Source organism: Neovison vison, chromosome 8 (assembly GCF_020171115.1).
Source record: "Neovison vison isolate M4711 chromosome 8, ASM_NN_V1, whole genome shotgun sequence".
NCBI classification, from domain to species: domain Eukaryota; kingdom Metazoa; phylum Chordata; class Mammalia; order Carnivora; family Mustelidae; genus Neogale; species Neogale vison.
Window position 1 is genome coordinate 69,272,077 of NC_058098.1, and position 26,388 is coordinate 69,298,464.

Below are 26,388 nucleotides of genomic sequence, written 5' to 3' on the forward strand. Positions count from 1 at the left end.
CCTCTCTTGTCCCCCACCCCATGTGGTTTTCCTTGTCTGCTCTCCTAAAGTGGGAAAGGCCTCAAAGCTTTAAGCCATGGGGAACTGGAGGATAGGTCCAGCCCAGGATGGGTCTGAGTGGGACATTCCTCTGTATCTCTCTCTCCCCAGTGAAAAATCAGCCCACTTTCTTCTTGTTTGAATCCTACTAGGGCTGGTCCAGGCCTTGGCCTGGAGGGTAGACCAGCACCAGGAGTCACTGGGACTCTTTAGGTCCAGGTTAATACCCCTGACAAACCCTACTGGTTTCAACTCTGGGCAAACTCCATGGACCCTCTAGCATACATCCCACTCCAATTCCGAGGGACTTGCCTTGAGAAGTGGGATCCTCTGTCCTCTTTTTTATCTTTTTTTTTAAAGATTTTATTTCTTTATCTGACAGAGAGAAAGATCACAAGTAGGCAGGGAGGCAGGCAGAGAGAGAGGGGGAAGCAGGCTCCCCGCCGAGCACAGCGCCCGACGCGGGCCTCGATCACAGGACCCTGAGACCATGACCCGAGCCGAAAGCAGAGGCTCAACCCACTGAGCCACCCAGGCGCCCCCTCTGTCCTCTTTTTAAAAAACACACCCCAACAAAAAATGTGTTCTCTCTTTGAACTTATTCCTTCCAAAGCTCTGAGAACCTGGAGTTGAATCAATGGTTGTAAGATGGGACCCTTCCAGAGACAGATTGTGAGAGGTACCTGCTCATGGCAGGTTTCGTGGGCTTTTGTGGGAGCAGCTGATGGGCATGTCTGAGGGCAGAGGTAGCTCAGATGCCCAAAGGTGGCTGGCAGTTTCATGTGGACAAGGAGTCCTGGAGCTCTGGGAGCCCTGGGACCATCTTGCGCTGGCCTAGGCATCATCTTCCCAAGTCCCCACCAGTGTCACCACTGAGCAGGAAGGGAAGGAGGAGGGACTTCACACGTCTAGGCATGTCCTGTCAATGGCCCACTGGGAGGCTGGGCCCAGCTGGACTCTAGTACAGGTTCTGCCTTGACCACTTCTTAAGCTCAGTGTCTTTGTTTTTGCCATGGGGTTAGGAGTTTACCTCCTTCACAGGGTTTATTCAGCAAGAACCATTTATTGAGCACCTGCTGTATGACAGGCACTGTGCTGGGCTGGATGCTAGGGACACCATGGAGAGTAGGTAGAATGGCCTTCCTAGGAGTGGGTTGCTGGATCTACTTGGAAACTTGGAAGGAGATGTGGCTGTCAGGGCTTATGTATACAGTAGGCACAGCGCAAATACCAGACTCTTCCCTTGAGCTTACTGGTAGGTTGCAGCCCCACCCTCATCCCATCTTCATCCCAACCTCTTGGGACCCTAGAACTGAGAGGCAGTCCACCCTCCTGTTGACTTCACACCCCTCCCTCAAGCTTCTATTTTAAGAACAAGTTAGGGTCAGCCACATCTGCCAGTGGTCTCCCCATTGGTCTGGGCCCACTGGGAGCCTTCCCTTGCTTTTACCTCTTCCTCTATCCAAGAGCTGTTTCCCTGTGTTCTTAGTCTGCTCTCATGCTAGAGGTTCCACCTTCAGCTCGGTGGTTGGTCTAGCTGACCTGACCCTGGCTGGGTGAGGGGCGGGCACGTGATCCACTCAGCCAATGGGCTCTGTTAGAGATTTGCTGGCAAAACTGAGAGGTAGATTCTTTTTTCCTCCCGCTCCTTCTTTTTTCAATAAATCACAGCTCCTTTTCTCTCTCTATATATATTGCAACATTTTCCAAATATAAAATATGTCAGTGTATCATATCCATTCTCATAGTTTTAATGATGTCATAGATTTTATTCAAGATTCTAGCTTTGTGGGTAAGATTTGAAGCTGAGTCACTATCTCAGACCACAGAAAGAAAAGTTGGCTGAGAATGAAGTCATCAGGTGGAGGAGGTAACAATCTGGTATCATCATTTGAGCCCTGAGCAACCTTTTCCTAAAAGTTATCCCTGGGATTTTCATCCATTCATGCCATATTTACTGACCACTATTATGTGCTAAGTGTCACTCCCATTGCTGGGGGTCCAGCCAGGAACAAGACAGTTCCCACCTCACAGAGGTCATAGTTCTGCCCCAGGGCCTTTTCACTTGCTGTTCCCTCTGCTGAGAGTGCTTTCCCCCTGATCTCCCCATGACGCCCTCCTTTACCTACTTCAAGTCTTAATTCACAGGCTTGCACCTCAGTGAGGCCTCTCTCCAGACCTGTCAAAAATTGCACCCCCACATACTACTTCTACCCTCTCCTGATTTATTTTACTCCTTAGCACTTGAAACCACTTGCTATACTCGATAGAATGTTTATTTGTTACTTCTCTGTTTCCCCCCGTAGAATGACACCTCCATGAGGGAAGGGATTTTCATTGGTGTTTGCAGCAGATCTGTAGTGACCTAGAGCAGGTGCTCAGTGTTAAATAAATAGGGAGCCCAAAAGGACTATCTGAATGTTTAAGAAGGAGCCAGCCAGTGGATGACCTCCCAGGGAAGGGTGCAGCATATGGCTGTGGTGGCAGATCAATTCTCTTTTGACTTAAACCATGCTGGATCGCTTGTTTATTTACTTTTTTAAGATTTTATTTATTCATTTGACAGAGATCACAAGTAGGCAGAGAGGCAGGCAGAGAGAGAGGAGGAAGCAGGCTCCCTGCTGAGCAGAGAGCCCAATTCGAGGCTCGATCCCAGGACCCTGGGACCATGACCTGAGCCAAAAGCAGAGGCTTTAACCCACTGAGCCACCAGGTGCCCCAGGATCGCTTATTTAATTTTTTTTTTTTAAGGAGAACATTGTTTAATGTAGGATATACATGTGAAATGACATTTAACACATTTCATAATAATAGAGGTAGTTACTATGGAGGCAAAGAGTAGGAAGTGATTAACTGAAGAAATGGGGACAGCTGGATGTATTGCTCTATTTTTTTTTGAGAGACTATGGACTCTGAAAAAAGTCTGAGGGGTTTGAAGTGGCGGGGGGGGGGGTGGGAGGGTGGGGTACCAGGTGGTGGGTATTATAGAGGGCACGGCTTGCATGGAGCACTGGGTGTGGTGAAAAAATAATGAATAATGTTTTTCTGAAAATAAATAAATTGGGGGAAAAAAAAAGGATCGCTTATTTTTAAGGGGTGTCACTTTTAACCTTTAGGATCCTGAGTGGTGCTTGGTAGGATGTAGTACCAGAGAGCTGCCTCTGGAGGGCGCAAGGAAACCTCATTGCTGAGTTTGGGCCTGCATGCCAAACTTAGCACACTCTAGAAATTGGGAAACTCGGTAGTCCGTGAGGACGGCAATAATGGTGCATTTGCTTTGAGACCTCTTTTAATTTTCACAGTAGCCTTATGAGATAGGTCCTGTTATCATCCCCACTTCCTACATGAGAAAAGGCACAGAGAGCCCAGGTAGCTTGCTCAAGTCCCCTGAGGTTTAAGCAGCAGACCCAGAAAGGACAAGATTAAAGTCACTGTGGTCTGGTCACCCAGGTGATACCTCAGATGGGAGGAAATTCAGAAGGGACCCGGGGGTCAGAGGGTGGAGGAGTGTCCTCCCTTTGGGGATCATTGCCCTGAGGTGTGAACCCTCTCTGGCAAGCTGGAGACTGCCCCGCCCCCCAAACCCATCCAAATGCCTGAGGTTTACCCAGTAGTGATCTGGTGGTGCTGAGTCTGGTCTGCTTGAAAGTCAGGTGAAACTGATACAGGGCCCTGTGCTGCTCAGTTTGAGGACTGGAAGGCTACCTGGAGGAAGCCGCATTTAATCATTGACCCGGAGGAGGAGTAGGAGCCAGGCAGTTGAGGAGGTGGGGGAAGTGAGTTCAGGCTGGGACACTGTGTGGGCAAAGGCCTGGAGGCGTTGACAGCAAGCCACCAATTTCTTCCAAGACTCTTCTCATGTGTGGACCCAGCCAGGAGAAATGCACTGCAATTTTCCCAGCCCACATTTCCGTCAGTCATCCGTTGCTCTTTCCTCTGAACGTTCAAAAGACCCATAGACCTTCCTCCACTTTGGCAGAGCACACAGCCTTATCTGTAAGCCAATCTCAAACTGTCTGCCTCTGAGCACCGGCCAGGCCTCTGTAGATTCAGAGAGCAATCTCTGGGACCACAAGGGGGTTGGAGGGGCCTCTGAACCAGTGCCTCACAGGGGACGAGGAGTTCCCTTATCAGGCCTGATGTCCCCAGAGATTGGAGGTGGCCCTCAGGCCCTCCACATACAGCCTGCTCACCTTCCAGGTCTTTCCATTCTTCTGTGTCCACCAGCGGGTGGGCTGTGGGGTCAGATGGCTGGACTTCAGTCCCCCCTGGCCATTTGGTATATCTGTTATTCAACCCCTCTGGGATTCTCTTCCCTTATTTGGAAAATGAATTCAGCAAGTTATATGGATTAAATTGTCAACTGCATACAGTGTCGTCTGGCACAAAGTAAAGTGCTCAGTAAATGCTGCTCTGATTACTCTAGGTGATGTGATTCTGGTGTTATGATTCCTGCTCTTTTCACTCTGCTGGGGCATTCTTCTCTCCTTCCAGAAGAATTATTCAGTGTGGAGAGAGATTTTTTTTTCCTGCATCCTGAGTTTCATGATGCCTGTGGGGAAAGGGAAGGTTTCAAACAAAAACAGTTTGAGGAAACCTATGTAGGGAAAAAGTATCCCAGCCTGGAACTCAGGGGGGAAAAAAAGATTTCTGGAGAGGAGAGAGGGGGACTTTCAGAACTGGGGGACACTAGAGACTGGAGAAAAGTCCCCAGGAAAGAAGGCCCGGGGTGGAGCATGGAGGAAACATCAGGCAGGTTGTGGAGATGAGCCCACATCACCAAGGGTGACAGGACCCAGAGAAGAAAGGTTCTTGGAGTCTCAACAGTGGGTCTAGGATGGCCACACAACACCCCTGAGGCCACGTGCATGGGTGAGCCACTGAAGATGTCCCCATGTGTTTGAGAGGACAAGGAAGTGGTGGGGGAGAGCCCCTTGAGGCTTTGGGGCACTGGAGGGAGAGAAGACCAAGCATGGGCAGTGGCTGTTCATCAGGAAATGGGTGTGATGGATGACCCCTTGGTCATCATGGGCGTAGGCCAGTATGAGGGGAAGGAGAGGAAGAGGATGAGGAGGAGGTTGTGACTAGAGCAGGAGGTGGGGATCAGCTAGGTGCAGCATGTGAGGAACATCCGAGGCGGGGCAGGCTGGGAGCAGGTGGGCACTGGGGACACACTGTCACCTTGTCGTGATGAAATGACTGATCCCTCTCAGAATTCTTCTCTGGTACCACCCCCCCCACGCCACATGCGCTGGGGCTCCCCTGAATACACATAGTTCCCAGGCTGCCACCATCCCAGCCCTGATCTCCCACTGAATCAACTTTGACTACTTCTAGCCTGTGACCCATGTTAGCGCAGGGACAGGGTTGTCATTGCTGGTCCAGTGCCTGGCACACAGTAGTTGCTCTGAACCTTTGGGGTATGGCCCTCCTGAGCAAATTTCCCCTCTCCAGCTTCAACCTGCCTATGGAATAAATAAATCACTCTTAGTTGGGCTGGGCAGGCCTTGGGCCCATGTCCTGTGGGAGGGAGTCTGACTAGGGGGACTCCTGTTTCCAATGAGCCTTAGGGATCAGCCTCCCATTTCTCCACCCCCACCCCCCATTCACGTCGTTGCTTTCCTTCTCCCTGGCTTTCAGGATGCTGTTGGAATTGTCACTTTGCATCAGCCCCGCCTGTAGCTAGCCTGAGTTTCCCCCAGCACAGAACAGGCCCTGCTTGGCCCCGGAAATGCCCTCTGCCCTCCCTGGAACACGTGACTTTCGATTTTCCTTGAACGCAGCACTTCATGACTTTGGCGTAAACTTCAGACGCAGCCCCCTTTCCTGTCTTCACAACAAGGAAATAAGTTGAGTTTCAGAGAAACCAGCTGCCGAGAGCACACCAGGCCTTCCGGCCCTGGTCCCTGCTTAGCTTGGGTCTTTGTGTGGCAGCTGGTGTGCCCAGGTGAGTGGCCGCTCTCTGGCCTTCTGCCCCTGTCCTGTCACTGCAGACACACCCCGGGCGACTCAGGACAGCTGGCGGAGGGTGAAGACTCCGTGGGGTATGACCTACTTAACACTTTGCCTGGGCATAGGAGGGAGTGATCAGCCGTAGGGCCTCAGGCTGTGGGCTTGGGCTGCAGAGATACCCAAGTTAGTTTCTTGGGTCTCAATTCTTCACCTAGAACCAGCTGTTTGCTGACGTTGGGGACCAGAGACCTGTGGCCCATTTGCCTCGATATCGTCTGCACAACCCCAGGTAAGTCATCCTGGATGGAACAGCACCTGGCCGCCATTTCCATGGGTAGCCTGGGTCTGGTGGTGGGGGAAAAGGTAGGAGGCCACTGGGAAGGACCGTGAAGGGCCGTAAGCCTGGCATGGGTGGTGTCCAGCTGGAAAAGGAAACAGACACCACTTGCGGCCACCCTGAGGGAAGAAGATTCCCTGCCAGAGGGTCAGCTGAGTGGTCATGTCTGGGGGACACAGCGATGCCTGTTCAGTCCCCTGCTTCCTGCTGAGCCCCATCAGGGTGACACCCTTAGCTCCAGGAAGCATAGAATCTTCCAGAGAGAGCAAACATGTGCTCGGGCCCCCACCCTCACCAGCTTTGTGAAGAGGAGGGTGGCTCAACAAGGCTGTGAACTTGAACAAACAAATAGAGATAATTCCTTTCACAGGGCCCAGGACAGGCTTGAGCCACTTGTAAGGGAGGTCAGGTTGAAGGGGGACCTGGAGAGGTGAAAGAGAAAACAGTCTGAGTCCTGCTCAACTGCTGTGTGTCCTTGGCAGGTTGCTTTCTGTCTCTGAGCCTCAGTTTGTTGTGCATCTATTATGCAGAGGCAAGTACTGGCACCTTGCTGGTGCCTGACTCTTGACTCTTGGGTAAGAGTTTGGGAAAAATGTCTCAGGCAGGAGAGTCTCCGGAGGAGGGACCAGGTGTCCTGTGGTGAACAATTCAAGTTCACCAATTCTCAGGAGAATTCAACAATTCTCCTGCCTCACTCAGGGTGGTGAGTGCAGCACAGTGGGTTTTGCTGAGAGCTTAGGACCAGGGACTCCTGGCATGAAAAATCTTTGGATGATACCTTGGAAGGCTTTTCTCCTTCAGTATGGTACTTCCTTTCCTTTTTGTGCCTGTCCTCCTGTCTCCCGCACGCAGCCCTGGCAGGGACATGGAGCCGGCAGGCAGTCTGGATGATGCTAAGCGTGTACTGTGGAGCCAGGCAGCCTTGATTCAAGTCTTGGCTCTGCCATCTACTTACTACGTGTGCTGTGTGGCCCCTAGGCAGGTCCCCTAGGCAGGTCCTCGCACCTCTCTGTATGTCAGGTCCTGGGTCCATAAATCCTTCACTCCTGGGGCTCTTGTGAGGATTAGGTGAATGGAAAGAGTTGACCCCTGAGCTACAGGGGGCTTAGGGGGTGCCGAAACCCCATGAAGTTGAAAACTGGCATATAACTTTTGACTTGCCCCAAACATGTAACTGCCAAGAGCCTCCTCTTGACCGGAAGCCTTCTGAAAACAGAGTCTAATACATATTTTGTATGTCATATGTATTCTTACAATAAAGGAATCCAGACAACACAATATAGCATAAAGAAAATTCTAAGAGAGAAGACATTCACTGTATTGGACCTGGGCCATTCAAACCCGTGTTGTTCTGGGGTCACCCGTAGATCTACAGCATCCTAAGGCTGTGGTTCTCAACTGTAGCCAATTGTGGCCCCTCCACGACCCTCCCTGCCCCCAGGGACATTTGATAATGTCTGGACCATTTTGATCAGGACTCAGGGGGTCTTGTTGGCATCTAGTAGATCCAGGCCAGGAAGGATGCTAAACACAATGCACAATGCACAGGAGAGCACCCTGCTGTCCTCCCAAATCACCCTCCCACCTTTCCCACCTCCTAAAACTCTCCTCATCTCCATGTTACAGTCATAGAGCCTGACACCCAGAAAGGGAAAGCTCCTGTTGAGGTCACACAGCCCTTAAAACCAAGGCGGCAGAGGTTGGGGTGGGTAGACTGCTGTCACAGAATTGTCCAGTGGATCAGTGAACACCTAGCAAGTCTGCTGGATGCAGGGACCTATCCCCAACCCCACAAGGGCCCAGTATCCTGGGCCCTGACAGTCGAAGGAAGCTTGAAGTACAGGGACATCTGCCAGCCTGGGGTGAGAGCTCCAAGGGATCCAGCTCAGAACAAGGAATTCCAACTCCTAAAGGACATTCTCCAGAGTGTTGAGTGCAGGCTGCTGGGTCAGAGACCTGCATTCAAATCGGGACTGCCCCTCGCAGGTCGCATGATTTTGAACTTGACATTAACCTCTCTGAGCTTCAGCTGCTTTAGCTGAGGAATGGGGCTAACTGTTCCCATTTAATGGGAGCTGAGGTGAGGTTTAGATTAAGTGGGCCATGCTCCTGGTAAAGTCCCTGGCACAGAGGTGGCTGTTGTTGTTACCTGTTCAACACGTACTTATTGGGAGGAAACAGGGGCTCCCATAGAAAATAAGACAGCCATAGGCTCTACTGGGGTGGGAGCAGGAGCATAAACAGCACTTTCTTTCCTATATAAGTTATTTTTAGTGTCTGGTTTGTCTATACTTTCCAGTTTCTTTTTTTAAAAAAATATTTTATTTATTCACTTGACAGACAAAGACAAGTAGGCAGAGAGGCCCGCAGAGAGAGAGAGGAGGAAGCAAGTTCCCTGCTGAGCAGAGAGCCCGATGTGGGGCTCGATCCCAGGACCCTGGGATCATGACCCGAGCCGAAGGCAGAGGCCCCAACCCACTGAGCCACACAGGCGCCCCTGGACACGGACAGAGGAGCCAACAGACAGGGGTCATACATGGCCATCAGGGCTGTGATGGGGGAGGACAGGCCCTGAGAGAGGAGGTGCCTGACTCAGCCATGAGAGGTGGAAATCATGGCATACTTTCAGGAGGAGGGAACAACAGAGGGGACTGAAGCATATAGCCAGGAGAAGGGTGTGGGCACCTACCATGTGCCTTGTGGTCTGGGTTAGGGAACAAGACAGAATCTCCACTCTCACGCAGGGAGCAAAGGTCTTATGTCAAAAAGTTGGTGGATAAATCATATTTTTGGTGATGAAGAATCATAAAGCTAGGACAGGGACATCTCTATCCTGAAGAAGGAGAGGTGATTTTAGAGAGGGAGGTCAGAAAAGAACTCTTGGAGGAGGTGGTGATCGTTAAGAAGAGATTTGAATGAAGTGAGGGATTTTGAGGGAAGAGCGTCCAGGCAGAGGGAACAGACTGTGCAAATGCCCTGAAGTTGGACCATGCCTGATTTGATCAAGTGACCTGAACAAGTGACATAAGGAGACCCATGTGGCTGGTAGGGCGTGAATGAGGACAAAGAAGGGATTCGGCAGCTTGCATAAGGACGTGGGGACTGCTGTGAAGACTTGGGCTTTACCCCTGAGTGAGGTGGAAGTCTCCTAGAGGATTGAGAGCAGTGAAGGACAGGATAGCAGAATGGAAGGCTAGGTGCTGTGCTTGGTGCTTGGTGAGTCTTAGCTCATGGGATCCTCATCATCTCCCTGTGCCAGGCACCTTTGCTTGCACTGTTTTCTAGGTGGGGTCTGGTGAGCTTAACTCACTCACTGCCCAGGACCACAGTACTACTGCACAGTGGATTCCTGACTCTATGGTTGAAATCTGATCCCTTGGTGTCAGGAAGAAGACATGAAGGAACTGATCGCCACCCCTGGCCCAATGCCACCTGCTGTCGTTGTGACTTAGAACGTAAGCAAGGTGGCATTTTATTGGCTGATATTGCCTGTGTTGCCTCTCCTGGTGGGCAGGGGGGGTCCCCATGATGATTCTGGACTAGAGAGCAAGAAGTGTGACTTTAGGGGGGATTTCAGGTCTCAGGCAGAAGTCTAGGGGTCAGTGAGAGGAGGGATGGGCAGAAAGGGGCTGGGCCCCCATTCCAGCATTGCCTTTGGTGGAGTCAGTGGCTGAGGACTAAGCCTCTAAGCCAGGCTGGTGCAACTCCCTTCCTCTCCCCCCAAGTCCAGTTGGATAGGCTCATTCCCTCTACAGCCTGACTGCCTCAGTCTCCCCTCTGGGCTCTGACAGTGGACATCTGTTGGGGCTTTTGATGCTCAGAGCATGTTCTGTGGAATAGTAGATCCTTAAGGCTCTGCTACATAGGAGTGGGGCTAAGACAAAGTTAAAATGGTCCTTCCATGCAGGTCTTCTCAGAGCCTTTAATTCAATTTTTGGGATAAGATTTCTATTTATTTATTTGAGAGAGCATGAGCAGGGGCAGAAGGGATGGAGGGAGAGGGAGAAACAGACTTCCCACTGAGCAGGGAGCCTGACATGGGCTAATCTTAGGACCTTGAGATCACGACCTGAGCTGAAGGCAGACGCTTAAGTGATTGAGCCACTCAGGCACCCTGAGCCTTTTTTTTTTTTTTTAAGGTTTATTTATTTATTTTAGGGGAGTGGGGGGTGAGGGGCAGAGGGAATGGGAGAGAAAGACTCTCAAGCAGATTCTCTGCTGTGCACAGAGCCCCCACTCAGGGCTCCATCTCATCACCCTGAGATCAGGACCTGGGCTGGAACCAAGAGTTGGACACTTAACTGACTGAGCCACCCAGGCGCTTCTCAGAGCCTTTAGTATGCTAATATGCTTTCCACAGCTTTTTTTTTTTTTTTTAAAGATTTTTTTATTTTTTTATTTATTTGAGAGAGAGAGAGACAGTGAGAGAGAGAATGAGCGAGGAGAAGGTCAGAGAGCGAAGCAGACTCCCCATGGAGCTGGGAGCCTGATGTGGGACTCGATCCCGGGACTCCAGGATCACGCCCTGAGCCGGAGGCAGTCGTCCAACCAACTGCGCCACCCAGGCGTCCCGGTTTCCACAGCTTTTGAAAATGTGTTTGACCACCTGAGCCTTTTTTCCTTTGAAGTATGTTTGGGCTATTCAGGTCTCTCTGAACCTTACCTTTACCCAGGGAGGATGCTTGAATGGTGGAATTTCGGGGAGATCCTTCTGGCAGAGGACCACAGGTTTCTTCTTTTTCCTCCCATGGCCTGGGCTGTGAAAACAAGGCTGCTGTCCCATTATCTCTCAGTGGAGCTTCAAACTCTGGCAAGGCCAAATTAGGATCTCTGAACTCACAGTTCATGGGGAGGCTGGATGGGGTCAGTCCAGGGAGGAATAGGGTAGGGAAGTGTCATGGTGGGCCTGTCTCCTTGGAAAGCCGTGGAGTCATGATTCAGGATAGAAACATGTGATCTTCCCAGCCACATCTAGGGCCCCATCAGGAGGCTGCACATAGGCCCAGCTCCTCTGAAAGCAAAGGGTCCATGCCTGGTCCAGCCTCTTGTCTTCCCGGCTCTTTATCTTCTACTTCCTCCTGTCTACTTCCTCTGGCCTCCCCAGCATCTCTGGGAACTGGAAAGTTAGTCACTCTGGGTTTTATCCCCCTGGCTTACTAGTGAGAACAGTCCAGAAAGGCACAGGAAGGCAAAAGCATACACAGGGCTGGCTAACCCCTGGACCCACAGGCCGTGCAGTGTCGTGCTATTATTACCATTGTCGCTATTGGCAGTGAGACAGGGAGGCTGTGATAAAGCTCAGAATGTACAGGGAAGGCTCCTGCCTCTGGGATGCTTTGGCCTTTGGTCTGAGATGGTCAGTCATGGCTTATGGCCCTGAACCGGGCCCCAAGGGCCAGTCTCTCCCCACCCCCACTTCTGCACTAACCCGTCTCTGGCTACCCAGGTTGCACCTGTGGCCACTGTGGGGTGGAGCTTCTCAAACTGTGTTGCCGACAATTTCCTGCCACAGCTTCCTGCCCCAGAGACCAGCTTCACTACCCCCACCCCTACCCACAGCCCCTGGACAAGCCCCCATCTTGCTGCCTGGTCCTCTGTCCTGTGTATAGGGAGCAGAGATACGAGTCTGTGAGGCAGGGATGGCTGGATGTGGGAGGATGGAGAGGAGTAGGGAAGGTGTACTCAGTAGAGGCCACTGCATGGATAAAAGTATGGAAGTGCATTTGAAAGAAGGAGAATAGCACAGCCCAGCTGGAACAAAGGGAAGGTTGAAGAGTTTAGTTAGATTCAATGAAGTGGGCAGGAGGGAGCCACAGTAAGTTCTTGAGCAAGGGAGGCCTCAGAGATAAATTGCTGAGAAGCAACTTGCAGACCCTGGGTCTCAGCTCATGTGAAACAAACTGTGGGGTTTAGCCAACCACAAACACCATGTGAATTAGATCTGGATCTCAGGTTTTATTAATAGACACAGCAGGTGGAGATCAAAGGAGGTGATGCCAGTACAATCAGACCTCAGAAGAGAGATCTGGACCAGGCAGGTTGGCATGGTGGCGTGTTTATAGCCACAGACAGAATGTCCCAAGTAAGGGGACCAGGGCTGGGGAAAGAAACAGACCAGGAACTGTCAGAGAGGGAGGAGACACATCAGGGAGCCTGTGAAGGACTGGGGAGAGCCAAGAGACTCAAGCAGGAGGGAGGGTCCCTAATGTCCATCACTCAAGGAACCCAGCATTGAGAAGGGCATTAGGTTCTTGCTTTGTGCCCACCAGGTGGAGATACCAGTGCTTCCTCTCTAGCCTGGAGAGCATCCTGGTGGGGGTGGAGAGCAGACTGTAAGGCTGGTGAGGGGGTGGAAGTCAAGAAAGTAGAGCAGGAGCATAAACAGCACTTTCTTTCCTATATAAGTTATTTTTAGTGTCTGGTTTGTCTATACTTTCCAGTTTCTTTTTTTAAAAAAATATTTTATTTATTCACTTGACAGACAAAGATCACAAGTAGGCAGAGAGGCCCGCAGAGAGAGAGAGGAGGAAGCAAGTTCCCTGCTGAGCAGAGAGCCCGATGTGGGGCTCGATCCCAGGACCCTGGGATCATGACCCGAGCCGAAGGCAGAGGCCCCAACCCACTGAGCCACCCAGGCGCCCCGATCCAGTTTCTTTAGTTAAAAAAAATTATGGTATAATTTACATACAATAAAATTCACCCATTTTAGTGAAAACTTCTGCGAGATTTGACACATGCCTATAGCTGAGCAACTACCATTTCCATCAAAATATTGATTATTCTCCCAAATCCCTTCATGCCCTTTCTACCCTTTCCCCTGGCTCCCAGCCTTTGGCAACCACTGATGCATTGTTCTCCACTGATACAGTTTTTAATGGAATTATACAGTTTGTGGCCTTTTGAGTTTGGCATCTTTCACTCAGCATGATGCCTTTAAGATTCATCCATGTGGGCGCCTGGGTGGCTCAGTGGGTTAAGCCGCTGCCTTTGGCTCAGGTCATGATCTCAGGGTCCTGGGATTGAGTCCCGCATCGGGCTGTCTGCTCAGCAGGGAGCCTGCTTCCTTCTCTCTCTCTGCCTGCCTCTCTGTCTACTTGTGATTTCTCTCTGTCAAATAAATAAATAAAATCTTAAAAAATTAAAAAAAAAAAGATTCATCCATGTGTTGTGGGTCTTAGCATTTCCTCCCATTTTATTGCTGAGTGGTATCCCATGGTCATGGTTGGGATGTACCACAGTTTATCTATTCATCTGCGGAGATAACATTTGTTTCCAAGATCTGACAGTTGTGAACAGAGTGGCTATAAACATTTCCTGTGTAGGTTTTTCTGTGAATGCAAGTTTCCATTTCTCTAGGGTAACTACCCAGGAAACTTTTTGACTCTTCAGTGCTCTGATGGAATTGGCGATCTGCATCTCCAGGTGGGGACACAAATGTGGTCCCTGATTAATCTCTTGCCTGTAACTGTTGGGACATCCAGGAACTCCCTTCAGCTTGGCCTTCCCAACCCCAGTGTCAGGAGCCATCAGGTTAGAGTACAGATTCTTTTACTCCTCTGGCTACCCCAACCCAAACATCACCTGATTCCCATTCCAGTATCTTCCTCTCAGTCCCTGTGCCTGTCATTGCCTGTCCCTGGATACCCGGAAGGAACGGCAGCCTTTTTCAAGCCACAAAAGCCTTCTTTGCACCCCCTGCTTATATTTGCTTAATTAAGAAAGGCACCCAAGGATCTTCCCCTCAACACAGCCTGTGCCTGGGTGGTCTTGCTGGGCCCACCTTAGAGAAATGTCTAGAAGTTGTTATGGGGAGATAAGTTTTTTCAGTATTTTTTTTTTTAAGATTTTATTTATTTATTTATTTGACAGAGAGAGATCACAAGTAGGCAGAGAGGCAGGCAGAGAGAGAGAGGAGGAAGCAGGCTCCCTGCTGAGCAGAGAGCCCGTTGCGGGACTCGATCTCAGGACCCTGAGATCATGACCTGAGCCGAAGGCAGCGGCTTAACCCATGAGCCACCCAGGTGCCCAGTTTTTTCAGTATTATATAAAAACTTACAAATATACAGCAAAATGGGAAGAAGTAGTTGTATGTCCATTAGCCACCCCATAGAGTCAACAATATTGTTATATTTACTTTATCACATACAGTTGATTACATTAGCAGATTCTATATTTAGCCTACACACAAATCTTTACTTGTGACCCCCAGACACTTGAGGCATTTCATAGTCATTCATGAACACACGCAGAGAAGCAAGAAATTTGAGTTAACTGATGTGCACATTCCCATTGAGGTCAAATAAGAGGATACTCCTCTGCTTTTTGTTTTAATTCCCGTGCTGGAAACAGGTGTCCTCTGTTTGGTGCCACATTTTTGTGCATTTTGTTGGCAATTTCACCGATGGCAGTCTAGTGCTGATGTGCAGTCTTGTGTTCCTAAGTGCAAGAAGGCTGTGATGTGCCTTCCAGGAAAAGTATGTGTTAGATAATCTTATAGTTGTACTGCTGTTGGCTGAGCATTCCGTGTTCACGAATCAACAATACATATCAAAAAGTGTCTTTAAGCAGAAACAGGGCTATGTACTGATCAGTTGATGAAAATGTTGTGAGCAGGGACTTTAGACACCTAATGCTGGATTTCCTCTAGCAGCAATCATTTAGTTTTGCTAATTCGGTGTTTGCAATAACTTTATAGAATTACTCTGAATTATAAGACTTGACTGTTTCTGTCTACCTATCTGTCCATCCATCAGTTGATGTTATTTTTTGGTGCTTTTTGAAGTAAATTACAATCATCAGTATCCACCAGATTAAATATTTCTGCATACAGATTGTTAACAGCATTCAATATTTTATGGTTCTTCTTTTTTTACCTTAAGGGTCCAAATACACTGCAATGAACAAATTTTAGTACATTCTGAGAAATTCAGACACCTGTAAACCTAGTGCTTATCAAGGTATCAGTCATTATACTATAACCCCAGAAAGCTAAAAACAGATAATTTTAGGTTATCTGCTTTACTAGATATTTATCTAAATAACTTTAATTCCTTCTCCCCACATTGGATTGTACTTTTTAGTCATGCGTTTTATTTTATTTAGCGATTGTATCAAAGTTCACACTGGAATTAAACCCTAATGTATTTAACCAGTCTCTTATCGATGGATATTCAGATTAGTTTATGCTTTCTAGAAATCTGTCCATGAAGGCAGAAGGGGGCAGGGCAAAGGGGAATTTCTAAGGCCAGGGGACTTCTAGGTAAGGTCAATGGAGTAAGGTTCTTTAGAAGAACAAAGCTGGTTCTAGCTTCAGAACCTTTGTACTTGCTGTCCCTCTGCGTGATGTGCTCTTCCATGACTTTTGAAAAGCTGGCTCCTCCTCATCCTTCAGATCTCAGTTCAGATGCTACCTTCTCAGAGAAGTTGACCATCCCAGCGACAGTGGCCTTTTCTCGTAGTATCACTCATTTATTTCCTTCACCACATGGACCTCAGTCTGTAATTTGTTTCTGCCTCTTGTTTGCTGTATCCCCCACGTCCCCCAGACTGTTTGTCTTCAGGAGGGCAGGATCCTATCTTATTCACTCTTATCTCCAACACCGGCCTGAAACACAGTAATTCAACATGTGTTTGGGAAATGAATGAATGCTTCCAGGTGCTGGTGTGGGGGGCCCGGTGGGGGCTGTCTGGGCGCTCCGCACAAAGTCTGAAAGTCAGGAAAGGGTTGGGGACTCTCCGGGCTGAGCCCAGCAGGCTGGGACTCCTCTCCCAGTTGATTCTGCCATAAAGCAGGCTCTGCACGACTGGCGCGGACGCCCCTCAATGCGGCCTCTCTCCCACTATCTCTGGGCCCAACCCGCGCTGTTGAAGAAGAAAAGCTGAGACCCTGACGTGCCCTCTATCTCCCTGAAGGCGCAGGGCCTGGCGAGGCACAGCGGCGGTGGCGATGCCGGACCCCGCGGCGCACCTGCCCTTCTTCTACGGCAGCATCTCGCGCGCCGAGGCCGAGGAGCACCTGAAGCTGGCGGGCATGGCCGACGGGCTCTTCCTCCTGCGCCAGTGCCTCCGCTCGCTGGGAGGCTATGTGCTGTCGCTCGTGCACGACGTGCGCTTCCACCACTTCCCCATTGAGCGCCAGCTCAACGGCACTTACGCCATCGCCGGCGGTAAGGCGCACTGTGGCCCCGCGGAGCTGTGCGAGTTCTACTCGCGCGATCCCGACGGGCTGCCCTGCAACCTGCGCAAGCCATGCAACCGGCCGTCGGGCCTCGAGCCGCAGCCAGGCGTTTTCGACTGCCTGCGCGACGCCATGGTGCGCGACTACGTGCGCCAGACGTGGAAGCTGGAGGTGAGAGCGCGGGCCCTCGGGGGCGGGGCCGGAGTGGGCGGGCCCTGGAGGTGGGGCCAGGAGGTGGGCCTGGGGATAGCTGGCCGGGGCTGAGTTGGCCTCAAGAGCCTGGAGAGCCCTGTTGGCGGGTGGGGCCGGGGGGCGGGCACTGTGGAGAGCTGTCCTCTTTGCTTGCCTGTGCTTTGCTGTGCTTCGCCAGATTTGGAAGCTGGAGGGGTGGGTGGGGACGGGATCTCGGACGAGGCTTCAGAGGGAGGGGCCTAATGCCCCTCCTCGGTGCACGTCCTTGCCAGACCAGCTTGTGGAGATGGCGCTGGGCCGGGCCTGGGGGGCTGGGCCGGAGAGGATGCTGGGGGCGCTGCCAGCGGGGGTGGTGGGTGGTGGTCTTTGACAGCCTGCAGTACACGGCAACCAGTGTCAGATCGTCAAGCTGGAGATGAGTTTGGGGCTGCCTGTAAGAAGGGGCCTGGGACGTGTCCTGGATGGGTGGGGGATTGGAGAGGTACCCTGGAGTTGGGGATTGGAGGGGGGAAGCTGTCCTCAACAGCTCAAAGGACTCACCTTAGGTCCGCCTAGGGTGAAGGGTCTCATGGGAACAGAGGCAATTAGGAAGGTCCAAAAGATGAAAGAACCTTCCTGTGGCCATGCACTTGGCCCCTTGGTGACACATGGTCACAGTTACAAGTCTCCTCCATCCTCCCTTCCTTAGGGCGAGGCCCTGGAACAGGCCATCATCAGCCAGGCTCCCCAGGTGGAGAAGCTCATTGCCACAACAGCTCACGAGCGGATGCCCTGGTACCACAGCAGCCTGACCCGTGAGGAGGCAGAGCGCAAACTCTATTCCGGCTCGCAGACGGACGGCAAGTTTCTGTATGTGGGGCTTGAGGCTTGGGGGTTTGGGGTGGTGAGGCTGGGGCTTGTTGGCGGAAATCCTGGAGGCTGGGGCAGACCTCAGCGTGCAGATGGGCCTGTGCTAACATGAGCAAGGCGGTAGTGTGTTTCTGAGTGTGCGCATGGACATTATATGGAAAGGGATCTGCAGATTGGGGACTCCAGAGTTGGGCTGCCTGGGTGGAAATCCAGGCTCTGCTACTTCCCAGCTGGGATGCTGGGTGAGAAGCTGAACTTCTGCCTGCTTCAATTTCCTCTCCTCCATTCAACCAATATTTACTGAACATCTACTATGTGCCACGTACTGTTTCAGGCACTGAGGACATGGCAGGGAATGAAACAGACACAAATCCCTGTCCTTGTGGAGCAGGAAGACAAAAATGATAAATAACAACGAAAATAGAGTATGGGTGGGAATCCAGACTCTACTACTTACCAGTTGCTGTCCTCTTCCTACTTCAACTTTGAGCTCTTTCATGTCTTAAGCTTCCATGGAAGATTCCATGCCCCAAGGAAAATTTTGCAAACTTTCTGTAGAGTGTATGACAGTTAACTGGTCAACTGAGGTAAGAGGAATGTCAGGAGAGCCAGGGCCAACGGCTTTGACCACCTGTGGGTGTCTTGGATGTCAAGCTTGAAGTCACAGAGGAAGGGAGGCATGAGCCTCCTATGGCATGAGCCATAGGAGGCTGAGGCTGAGGCTGAGGGAGCTAGCATTGGGTACAGCATGGCAGATCCAGAAGATGAAAGAACCTTCCAACCTCAGCTGACACAGGTTCCGAAGCAGTTGGAGCACTAATATTATCAGGGACAGTGACTCACACTGAGCAATGTGAAGAGACCAGAAACAGCTACTTTGAGCGAGACCACTGGAAAACTAGGCAAGGCATGCTTTGGACAGAGGCTGTTGTAGAATCTTCTTTCAGTTCCTGTAGTCAAGAACTGCTTTCTCAGTATGGAGATAGGGTTCTAAAGGTCAAAGCTATAGGCATAAAAATTTGCATGGGACAGTGGGGAGGGAATACCCCTGTGGGATCCTGATGCTTGTCACAAGCCGGAACAGGTCCAGTTCCGAGATGAGGGTGTAGGGTGTGATAGAAAGATGCATGCCACCCAGGCCTGGAATTAAGACCAGGGCCAGGCTTGTTCTTGACCACAGTTTAGAGCTGCTGAAGAGTGGTTGGAATTGTACCTCATGCTTTTTGCTACCAAAGCGTTCTGAATTATCGCAGAATTTGTGGTACTGGTTGAATTTGAAAAGAAACCTGACCCCTGCAAAGGGTCTATAAGAAGATATTTTTAAGTATTTCCTAACCTCTTCTGGATCACAGACCCCATTGGGAATCTTACAGAAGCTGAACCTCTTTCTCTCTTTTTAAAGATTTTATTTATTTATTTGTGTGTGAGTGAGAGAGCACAAGCAGGGGGAGCAGCAGGCAGAGGGAGAAGCCGGCTCCCCCCTGAGCAAGGAGCAAGGATGTGGGACTTCATCCCAGGACCCTGGGATCATGACCTAGCTGAAGGCAGAGGCTTAACCCACTGAGGCACCCAGGTGCCCTTCCCAAGAGAATATTTTAAGTGGCTGTGTGTCCACCATAGATGGCCATATAGCCCTTCGTGGATGACCAAGTAGCCCCTGGGGGTGGCCGAGTGTCCCCTGTGGAAGGCCACATATTCAGCCATGGAGGACCAGGTGTCTGCTTGAGGGTGGCTCAGTGTTCTCCCCTAGATGGCCAAGGGTTCAGCTGTGGGGCTGAGTATCAGGCTATTTGGGGCTGAGTGTCCACTGTGGGAGGGCCAATATTCCCCTGTGGATGGTCACATGTTGGCTCTTGGACAACCGTGTCTCCCTGTAGACACTGCCATCTCCTCTCATTTCCCTCCCCCACCCCACTCCACCAGCCTGACCTCAGAGCCCTTAGTCCCTACCACTTCCCCATGAGACTATCAGGAGCAGAACCTGTGGTTGTGTGTGTGTGTGTGTGTAAACTGGGACCCAGCAGGGGGTTACCACAGGAGAGGCCCAGGTGATTATAGGGGTGATATCTCCTCCTTCCCCATGCCAGGTTGAGGCCCCGGAAGGAGCAGGGCACTTATGCACTGTCCCTGATCTATGGGAAAACTGTGTACCACTACCTCATCAGCCAGGACAAGGCGGGCAAATACTGTATTCCTGAGGGGACCAAGTTTGACACGCTCTGGCAGGTAAGCTGCCCATCTGCCTTGTGTTTGGGGGTTTGCGTAGGGTGCTGGTGAAGAGAGGAGCCCTGGCCCTGACCCCGCTTCCCACAGCTGGTGGAGTACCTGAAGCTGAAGGCAGATGGGCTCATCTACTGTCTGAAGGATGCCTGCCCCAACACCAGTGCCAGCGCAGGTGAGGGGGGTGGTAGGGGGCAGGGGGTGAGTGGGAGATCCCGTGTCCCACCCCTCACTGTCCCTTCTGCTCCCCCAGAGGCTGCTGCTCCCACACTCCCGGCCCACCCATCCACGCTCACCCACGTGAGTTGGCTAGCATCTCAGGGTTGGGTCCTGAGGGATGGAGCTGGGTGGGTGGGCGATGGGTCCTGTTTCCAAGGTGAGACTGGGATGGAGAGTGGGATACCCCCAGCACTGCTCCTGGGAGTCTGCAGAGCAGAAGGGTCTCAGGGGCTAGGTGCCCCCAGCTCAGGATCCTGTGGACCCTTGCTGACCTCATGACCTTTAGGCTCACAGACGGATTGACACCAGCTCAGATGGGTACACCCCGGAACCAGGTGAGCTGACGGAGGTGGAGGGGTGCGTGTGGGGTTCATGCCAGGCCATGGTCAAGATCTGGGCTCTGGGCTGTGGCAGGGGAGGGATATGGGCCAGACCTGAATTGTAGCAGCTGGCCTTGGTTTGCCCCATGAGTACACTGTGCATGTAGACATCCACATGGCTGTGCATCCAACATGCCTGCCTGCACGAGTGTGTGTGGGGTACACATGGACATGTAGGGGAGGGCATCTGGGTCACAGATACACATTTGTCCAGCACCTACTATGTGCCAGTCACGCTTCACACTCATGTGTGTCTGTGCTTCTGGAATGTCTCTGACGGGCCAGAGGATGTAGTCATGGCAATTATTCTCATTTTACATATGAGAAAGGAGGGCAGGGAACTGAAGGAGGTCTTGCAGTTAGGAAGTAGCGGAGCCAGGACTGAGCCTGGGCAGGCGGGCTTTCGAGTCTGTGTTCCTGAAATGCCTTGCTGCAGATGCTAATTTGACGTGTAGAAATAAGCCTGTCCGTGTGTGTGTGCAAGGAATATACATGGTTACCTGTGCACGCAGAGGCTCATCCTGGAGCCCTGGTAAACATGGCTGTTGGTGCATCCCCAGACCCGGGCTGGCAGGGACATGCCGGCGAACACACAAACACACAGATGTGTGTACTCTAGCTGGCTTGCTAACAGTCACTCAGCAAATGGGCCCTTGGGCCCCATCATACACGGACACATGGGTGGAAGTACCCATGGGAGCGTCTGTGTGAGCACACAGGGGCACATGTGGTTACATGTGGACATAGACACATAGACTATGATGTAGACATAGATGCGCAGACTCTGCCTTTAGAGTCCACTTGGACGTGGCTTCCCAGCTCACCCATAGACGGGACCAGGAGCACATGCGAGTGCACACATACATATGAACACACGCATGTACCTGTGTGCCTGGGCGTATTCTGGAGGGGGCCTGTGCCTTGTGGGTGCCAAGACTGCCGTGCCCCACCCCCCCCTTCCCACGCCCTCATCCTGACTTGGGAGTGCATGCTTGTGTGTATGTGTGTGTGTGTGCCCAGCACGCCTAGTGTCCTCAGAGAAAGCACAGTCAATGCCCATGGACACGAGTGTGTATGAGAGCCCATACAGTGACCCCGAGGAGCTCAAGGACAAGAAGCTCTTCCTGAAGCGGGACAACCTCCTCATGGCTGACATAGAACTTGGCTGTGGCAACTTTGGCTCAGTACGCCAGGGTGTCTACCGCATGCGCAAGTATGGCCACCCTGCTGTGGTTTGGGGAAGCACTGTCGGGGGGTGGGTAGGGCAGAGGACGGGAGTAGCCCCCCCCCCCAACTTAGGGGATGGAGCCAGGAGGCAACATTAGTTTGCCTGGGAATTGGGCCCTGGGCCAGGAGACCGCTAGGGGAGTACCTGGGAGGGCTCGGGGATAGCACCTGAGAGTGTGGGAGACACAGGCTGGGGACGGGGCGTGGGGTGGGGCACCGAGCTGCAGTTGCAATAGACGCGCCTACCGATGCCTTCCCTCGACTGCCCCCCGGATACAGGCAGCCCCTGGGGAGGGTGTAATGTTGAGGTGTTTTGTTCAGTGAGGGGTCATTCTCCATGAGGAACTCGGCAGTGAGCCATCACTAGCCGACGTCCTGGCAGCTGAGGAAGTGCGTGCCTGGGCCCTGAAGTGAGAGCCAGGTGGCAAACCATAGTACCCACCACATGTGTCTGGAGAGGAGAGAGGCTGGTCGGTTGGGCAGAAGGGGTTGAGCAGGGCCCGGGCTGACTCCGGTGCCCGTCACGGCAGGAAGCAGATTGATGTGGCCATCAAGGTGCTGAAGCACAGCACGGAGAAGACAGACAAGGATGAGATGATGCGCGAGGCACAGATCATGCACCAGCTGGACAACCCCTACATCGTGCGGCTCATCGGCGTCTGCCAGGCTGAGGCCCTCATGCTGGTCATGGAGATGGCGGGTGGCGGGCCCCTGCACAAGTTCCTGCTTGGGAAGAAGTGAGCCCCGGGGTGGGCTGGGCCTCTGGAGCTGGTGGGACTCTCGCAGCCTTGTCCAGCCATGAGCACACACTTGTCTCACGTGACTCCTGCCCCCTGCCCCCCACACTCACACCCACAAGGCAGAGCTGTTAACACCAACGTGTTCTCATGCCTCCAGCTCTCACCTGCATAGACACGATCTTTTATACTCACTGCGGCATGGGCCCATCACCACCTGTTCCTGCTGGTGCATATGTATTTGTGGTGTGACCTGGCTCACATGCTCAGTTATTCCACAGGTGTCTACTGGGCAACTTTACTGGTGAACAGAAGAGACAAAGATCTCTGTCTGGTTGTATTCCAGTTGGGGAAGAGAGGTTTTCAAAAAAAATTATAATACAACAGGGGGGTACGTTAGAAAATAAGTACTATGAAAAAGACGATTGGGAGTGTCAGGGTGGGAGATAAAAGGTGAGAAGGTGAGGTTTGTGTAAACTGAAGGAGGCAGCCAAGGGCAGCTGTGGGGAAGCGTGGTCCCAGTAGAGGGCACAGCCTGTGCAAAGGCCCTGAGGTGTGCTTGGGCCAGGGGTCATGGAGGAATGGTGAGGAAGGCCCTGTGCCTGCAGCAGAGTGCATGAAGAGGAGAGGAGGAGCTGATGTGGGTAGGGAGGTGACGGGGGCGTTGCAGGGCCTTGTGGGCTATGGGAAGACCTTGGACTTTTTACTTGAGGTGAGGTGGGAGCTCTGGGAGGCTCTGAGCATGGAGTGGCTGGACCTGACTTCCATGGGGGGACAAACCATGGGGGGTGAGGGCAGAGGTGACTGTTCTGGTCCAGGCTAATGACAATGATGGCTGGGCCATGGTGGCAGAAGCAGAGGTGGAAAGAAGTAGGATTCTGGAGGGATTCTGAAGGCAGAGCTGCCAGGGAGTGCTGACAGGTTGGAAGCTGGGTGTGAGATGGAGGAGCTGATGGCAAGGCTAGTGCTTCTGGCCCAAGTAAATGAAAGGAAGTAGCTGCTGGAGAAGAAGGGGGCAGTGGGGACAGCTGGCTTTGTGTGTAAGTCAGGAGCTTAGCTTTGTCTGTATGATTTCTGAGATGCCCACAAGACCCCTGAGGGCATGTAGAGGATGCAGGTCAATGTGTAAGTTTGGGGATCATAGTATGTGGGAGAAATGTAAAGCCTTGAGACTAGAGGAGGACAGAGGGTTTTGCCTTTTTTTTCACCTCCCCACGGTACCCCCAGCCCTGTGCCCGGCACACAGCAGATGTCCACCAAGCACCTACTGAACGCATGCTCAGCAGAGAAGTGGGCTTTACCCCCTTGGGAACCTGGGTTGTCCCCTCCCAGCTGACCCTGACTCCCCTGTACCTCAGGGAGGACATCCCCATCAGCAATGTGGCCGAGCTGCTGCACCAGGTGTCCATGGGGATGAAATACCTGGAGGAGAAAAACTTCGTGCACCGTGACCTGGCGGCCCGCAATGTCCTGCTGGTCAACCGGCACTACGCCAAGATCAGCGACTTCGGTCTCTCCAAGGCATTGGGTGCTGATGACAGCTACTACACCGTGAGCTCCCAGCCCTTTGGCACCCAGTGGATGAGGTTGGTGGGTGGAGGGTCTCCAAGCCCTGCCCTGGCAGCATCTCCCTGTTCTCAGGCCCGCTCGGCAGGGAAGTGGCCGCTCAAATGGTATGCACCCGAGTGCTTCAACTTCCGCAAGTTCTCCAGCCGCAGTGATGTCTGGAGCTATGGGGTCACCATGTGGGAAGCCTTCTCCTATGGCCAGAAGCCCTACAAGGCAGGCGTGGGCAGAGGCAGGTGGGTGGGTGGGAAGGGGGGGGTGAGGGCAAGGTGGCCCCCATTACTTACATTACACTTGACTCTGGCTCAAGCAGAAGATGAAAGGCCCCGAGGTCATACACTTCATCGAGCAGGGCAAGCGGATGGAGTGCCCGGCAGAATGTCCGCCTGAAATGTACACGCTCATGAGTGACTGCTGGATCTACAAGTGAGCGCCAGTGTGGGGGAAGGGTACCTGGCTGGACTGACACCTGGGCCTGGAGTCGGAGGTCATGATGCCCAATAATCCCAAACGCATCCCACCAAGACTTACCCAGTTCACAGCCTTTCCAACACTTGCTACCTTTATTTTCTGCACCTATACTCAGTGTCTCAACACACTAATTCTAGAGTGCTGGGATGGACCAACACCACAACACCCTGCCTCCTGTAGACATCTAGTGCTCTAGCACCTGAAATCTCAGTCCCCCACCAGCCAACACGCAACACATTGATCCTACAATACTCAAGTCAGTACTCTGTTACCCCAAATATGATACCAGTGGTTAGGGCATGGGATAATAATACTCCAGTCTAATTCCTCAGGCCCCCACCATCCAACATTCAACACCTCTTTACCCTTGAAGGCCAACACTACAGCACCCAAACACTCAATACATTCAAAACTTCCACCCCTGCCTGGTGTTCAGACTCAACATTTGAGCACCCTAACTCATAAAATCATCAGCATTTCAACTTCCCATCAGAAAATAGGCAACATGCACCCAAAAAACCTGTTGTCGTACATTGAGCCATGCAATACATGGATATTCTAACATTTGATACCTTTCCTACCCCAACATCCGTTATTCCACTGGCCAACACCTATGACATTGACACCCAAAGTCACCCAATTAAATAGACACCCTTTTTATGATAAATAATAAATGATTAGTCCATCCAACATGTGTTAACCTGGCCCCCACTGGCAAGTACTCAGTATACCAGCACCCCCATACTGTTTAAGAGGCTAGCGTCTTTAGTAGCCGGACTCCCCACTAGCTGAACCCACTGTCAGTGCTCCAGTGTTCTGCTAGATTAGGAGCAGTGTCCTTGCACCCATATAAGCCCACACCTGGCACCAATTACACTGGCCCTTGGCACATGAGCAGTACTTCAGCATTCAATATCCCAGCACCCCTTGGTTGACAGTTGTTACCCCGACACTCAATGAATGCAAGTCTTCACCAGTTAACACTCAACAGATGGTTCCCCCAACATCCTGTATGTTGGCAGCTTTTCATTATGTGGGAGGGCAACACCCGAATTCTAGTCCCCTCGTCCTCAAGACACCTCTCCATTACCCCAAACTCCAACACCCTAACAACCCCACTGATTTTCTGAGCCCCCTGTGTGTCTCCCCTCCAGCTGAAGTTGGGTTGTGGGGATGTGGTCAGTGGCCTGGATCTACCCAACCCCCCACAGGTGGGAGGACCGCCCGGACTTCCAGGCCGTGGAGCAGCGCATGCGCACCTACTATTACAGCGTGGCAAGCAAGGTTGAAGGCCCCCCAGGGTGTGGAAAGGGGTCGGAGGCTGCTTCTGCCTGAGCTGCGGCCTGCCCGGGGCCTGCAAGATGCGATGCCCCAGCTTCAGCTCCATCCGAGGTCAGCTTAGCTCGTTTCTCCAAACCAGCTGGGCTGTGGTAAGGCAGGCAGCGGAGGCCTCAGGTTCATATGGATCCAGTGGTCCCCACCTGCTTGCCTGTTCTCTCTGGCTGGAGGGAGGAGGGGAGGCCCTGGCAGGGTGGGATTGTGTAACTTGCTCCTGGGCAGCTGTCCACTGGGCAGCTCTGAGCTGAGGGTGCACTGCTTACCTTCATCTTCATCTGGGCCCTGAAGGGGAAGACTCTGGAAACTCAGGTGGCAAGCCCTCAATCATTGTAATAAACTCAGCTTCTCTCTTGTTGGAGTCCCTCATCTTTTCTGGGGTGAGGGAGAGGGGACCAGGAAAGGGGCTGGATCATTGGAATGGGGTCAGTGAGAAGTGCCTGAAAATGGCTTTTATTGGATGGGCCTGGATGTGGTCCCCAGGGTCTGGTCTTCCCACTTCTCTGCCCAAGACATCTTTGTAGGACTGAGGAGCTATGGCAGAGTGGGGAACCGAGGCAGGTGCGGCGCTGGGCCTCCACTTCCCTATCTTTGCAGATTGAATGAGGTGGGTGCTTTCCACGCTGGTTGCCTCTTATCACCTGAAGCAGTTTTAACCTCGTCAATGCCTCCTCCCACCCCATGCCC

At 52.1% G+C, this 26,388-nt stretch overlaps 1 protein-coding gene across 1 annotated transcript; it reads left to right on the forward strand.

Moving 5' to 3' along the window:
- Nucleotides 1–5,817: 5,817 nt before the first annotated feature.
- LOC122915688 (tyrosine-protein kinase ZAP-70) lies at nt 5,818–26,058 on the forward strand. Its single transcript, XM_044262440.1, has 14 exons — nt 5,818–5,986; nt 6,207–6,280; nt 16,241–16,676; nt 17,386–17,546; nt 19,634–19,772; nt 19,860–19,941; nt 20,020–20,066; nt 20,272–20,320; nt 21,386–21,578; nt 22,123–22,329; nt 23,688–23,880; nt 23,971–24,111; nt 24,209–24,321; nt 25,578–26,058. Exons 3-14 carry the CDS (start codon nt 16,275–16,277, stop codon nt 25,699–25,701), a joined length of 1,851 nt encoding a protein of 616 aa, XP_044118375.1. The 5' UTR covers nt 5,818–5,986; nt 6,207–6,280; nt 16,241–16,274; the 3' UTR covers nt 25,702–26,058.
- The last annotated feature ends 330 nt before the right edge of the window (nt 26,059–26,388 follow it).

What these genes read in the sequence shown, in the direction of transcription:
- LOC122915688 (XM_044262440.1), top strand. Translation starts at nt 16,275, where the DNA reads ATGCCGGACCCCGCGGCGCACCTGCCCTTCTTCTACGGCAGCATCTCG. An exon ending in GCCAGACGTGGAAGCTGGAG is followed by an intron (nt 16,677 to 17,385) that starts GTGAGAGCGCGG and finishes TCCCTTCCTTAG; the next exon opens with GGCGAGGCCCTGGAACAGGC. An exon ending in AAGTTCCTGCTTGGGAAGAA is followed by an intron (nt 22,330 to 23,687) that starts GTGAGCCCCGGG and finishes CCTGTACCTCAG; the next exon opens with GGAGGACATCCCCATCAGCA.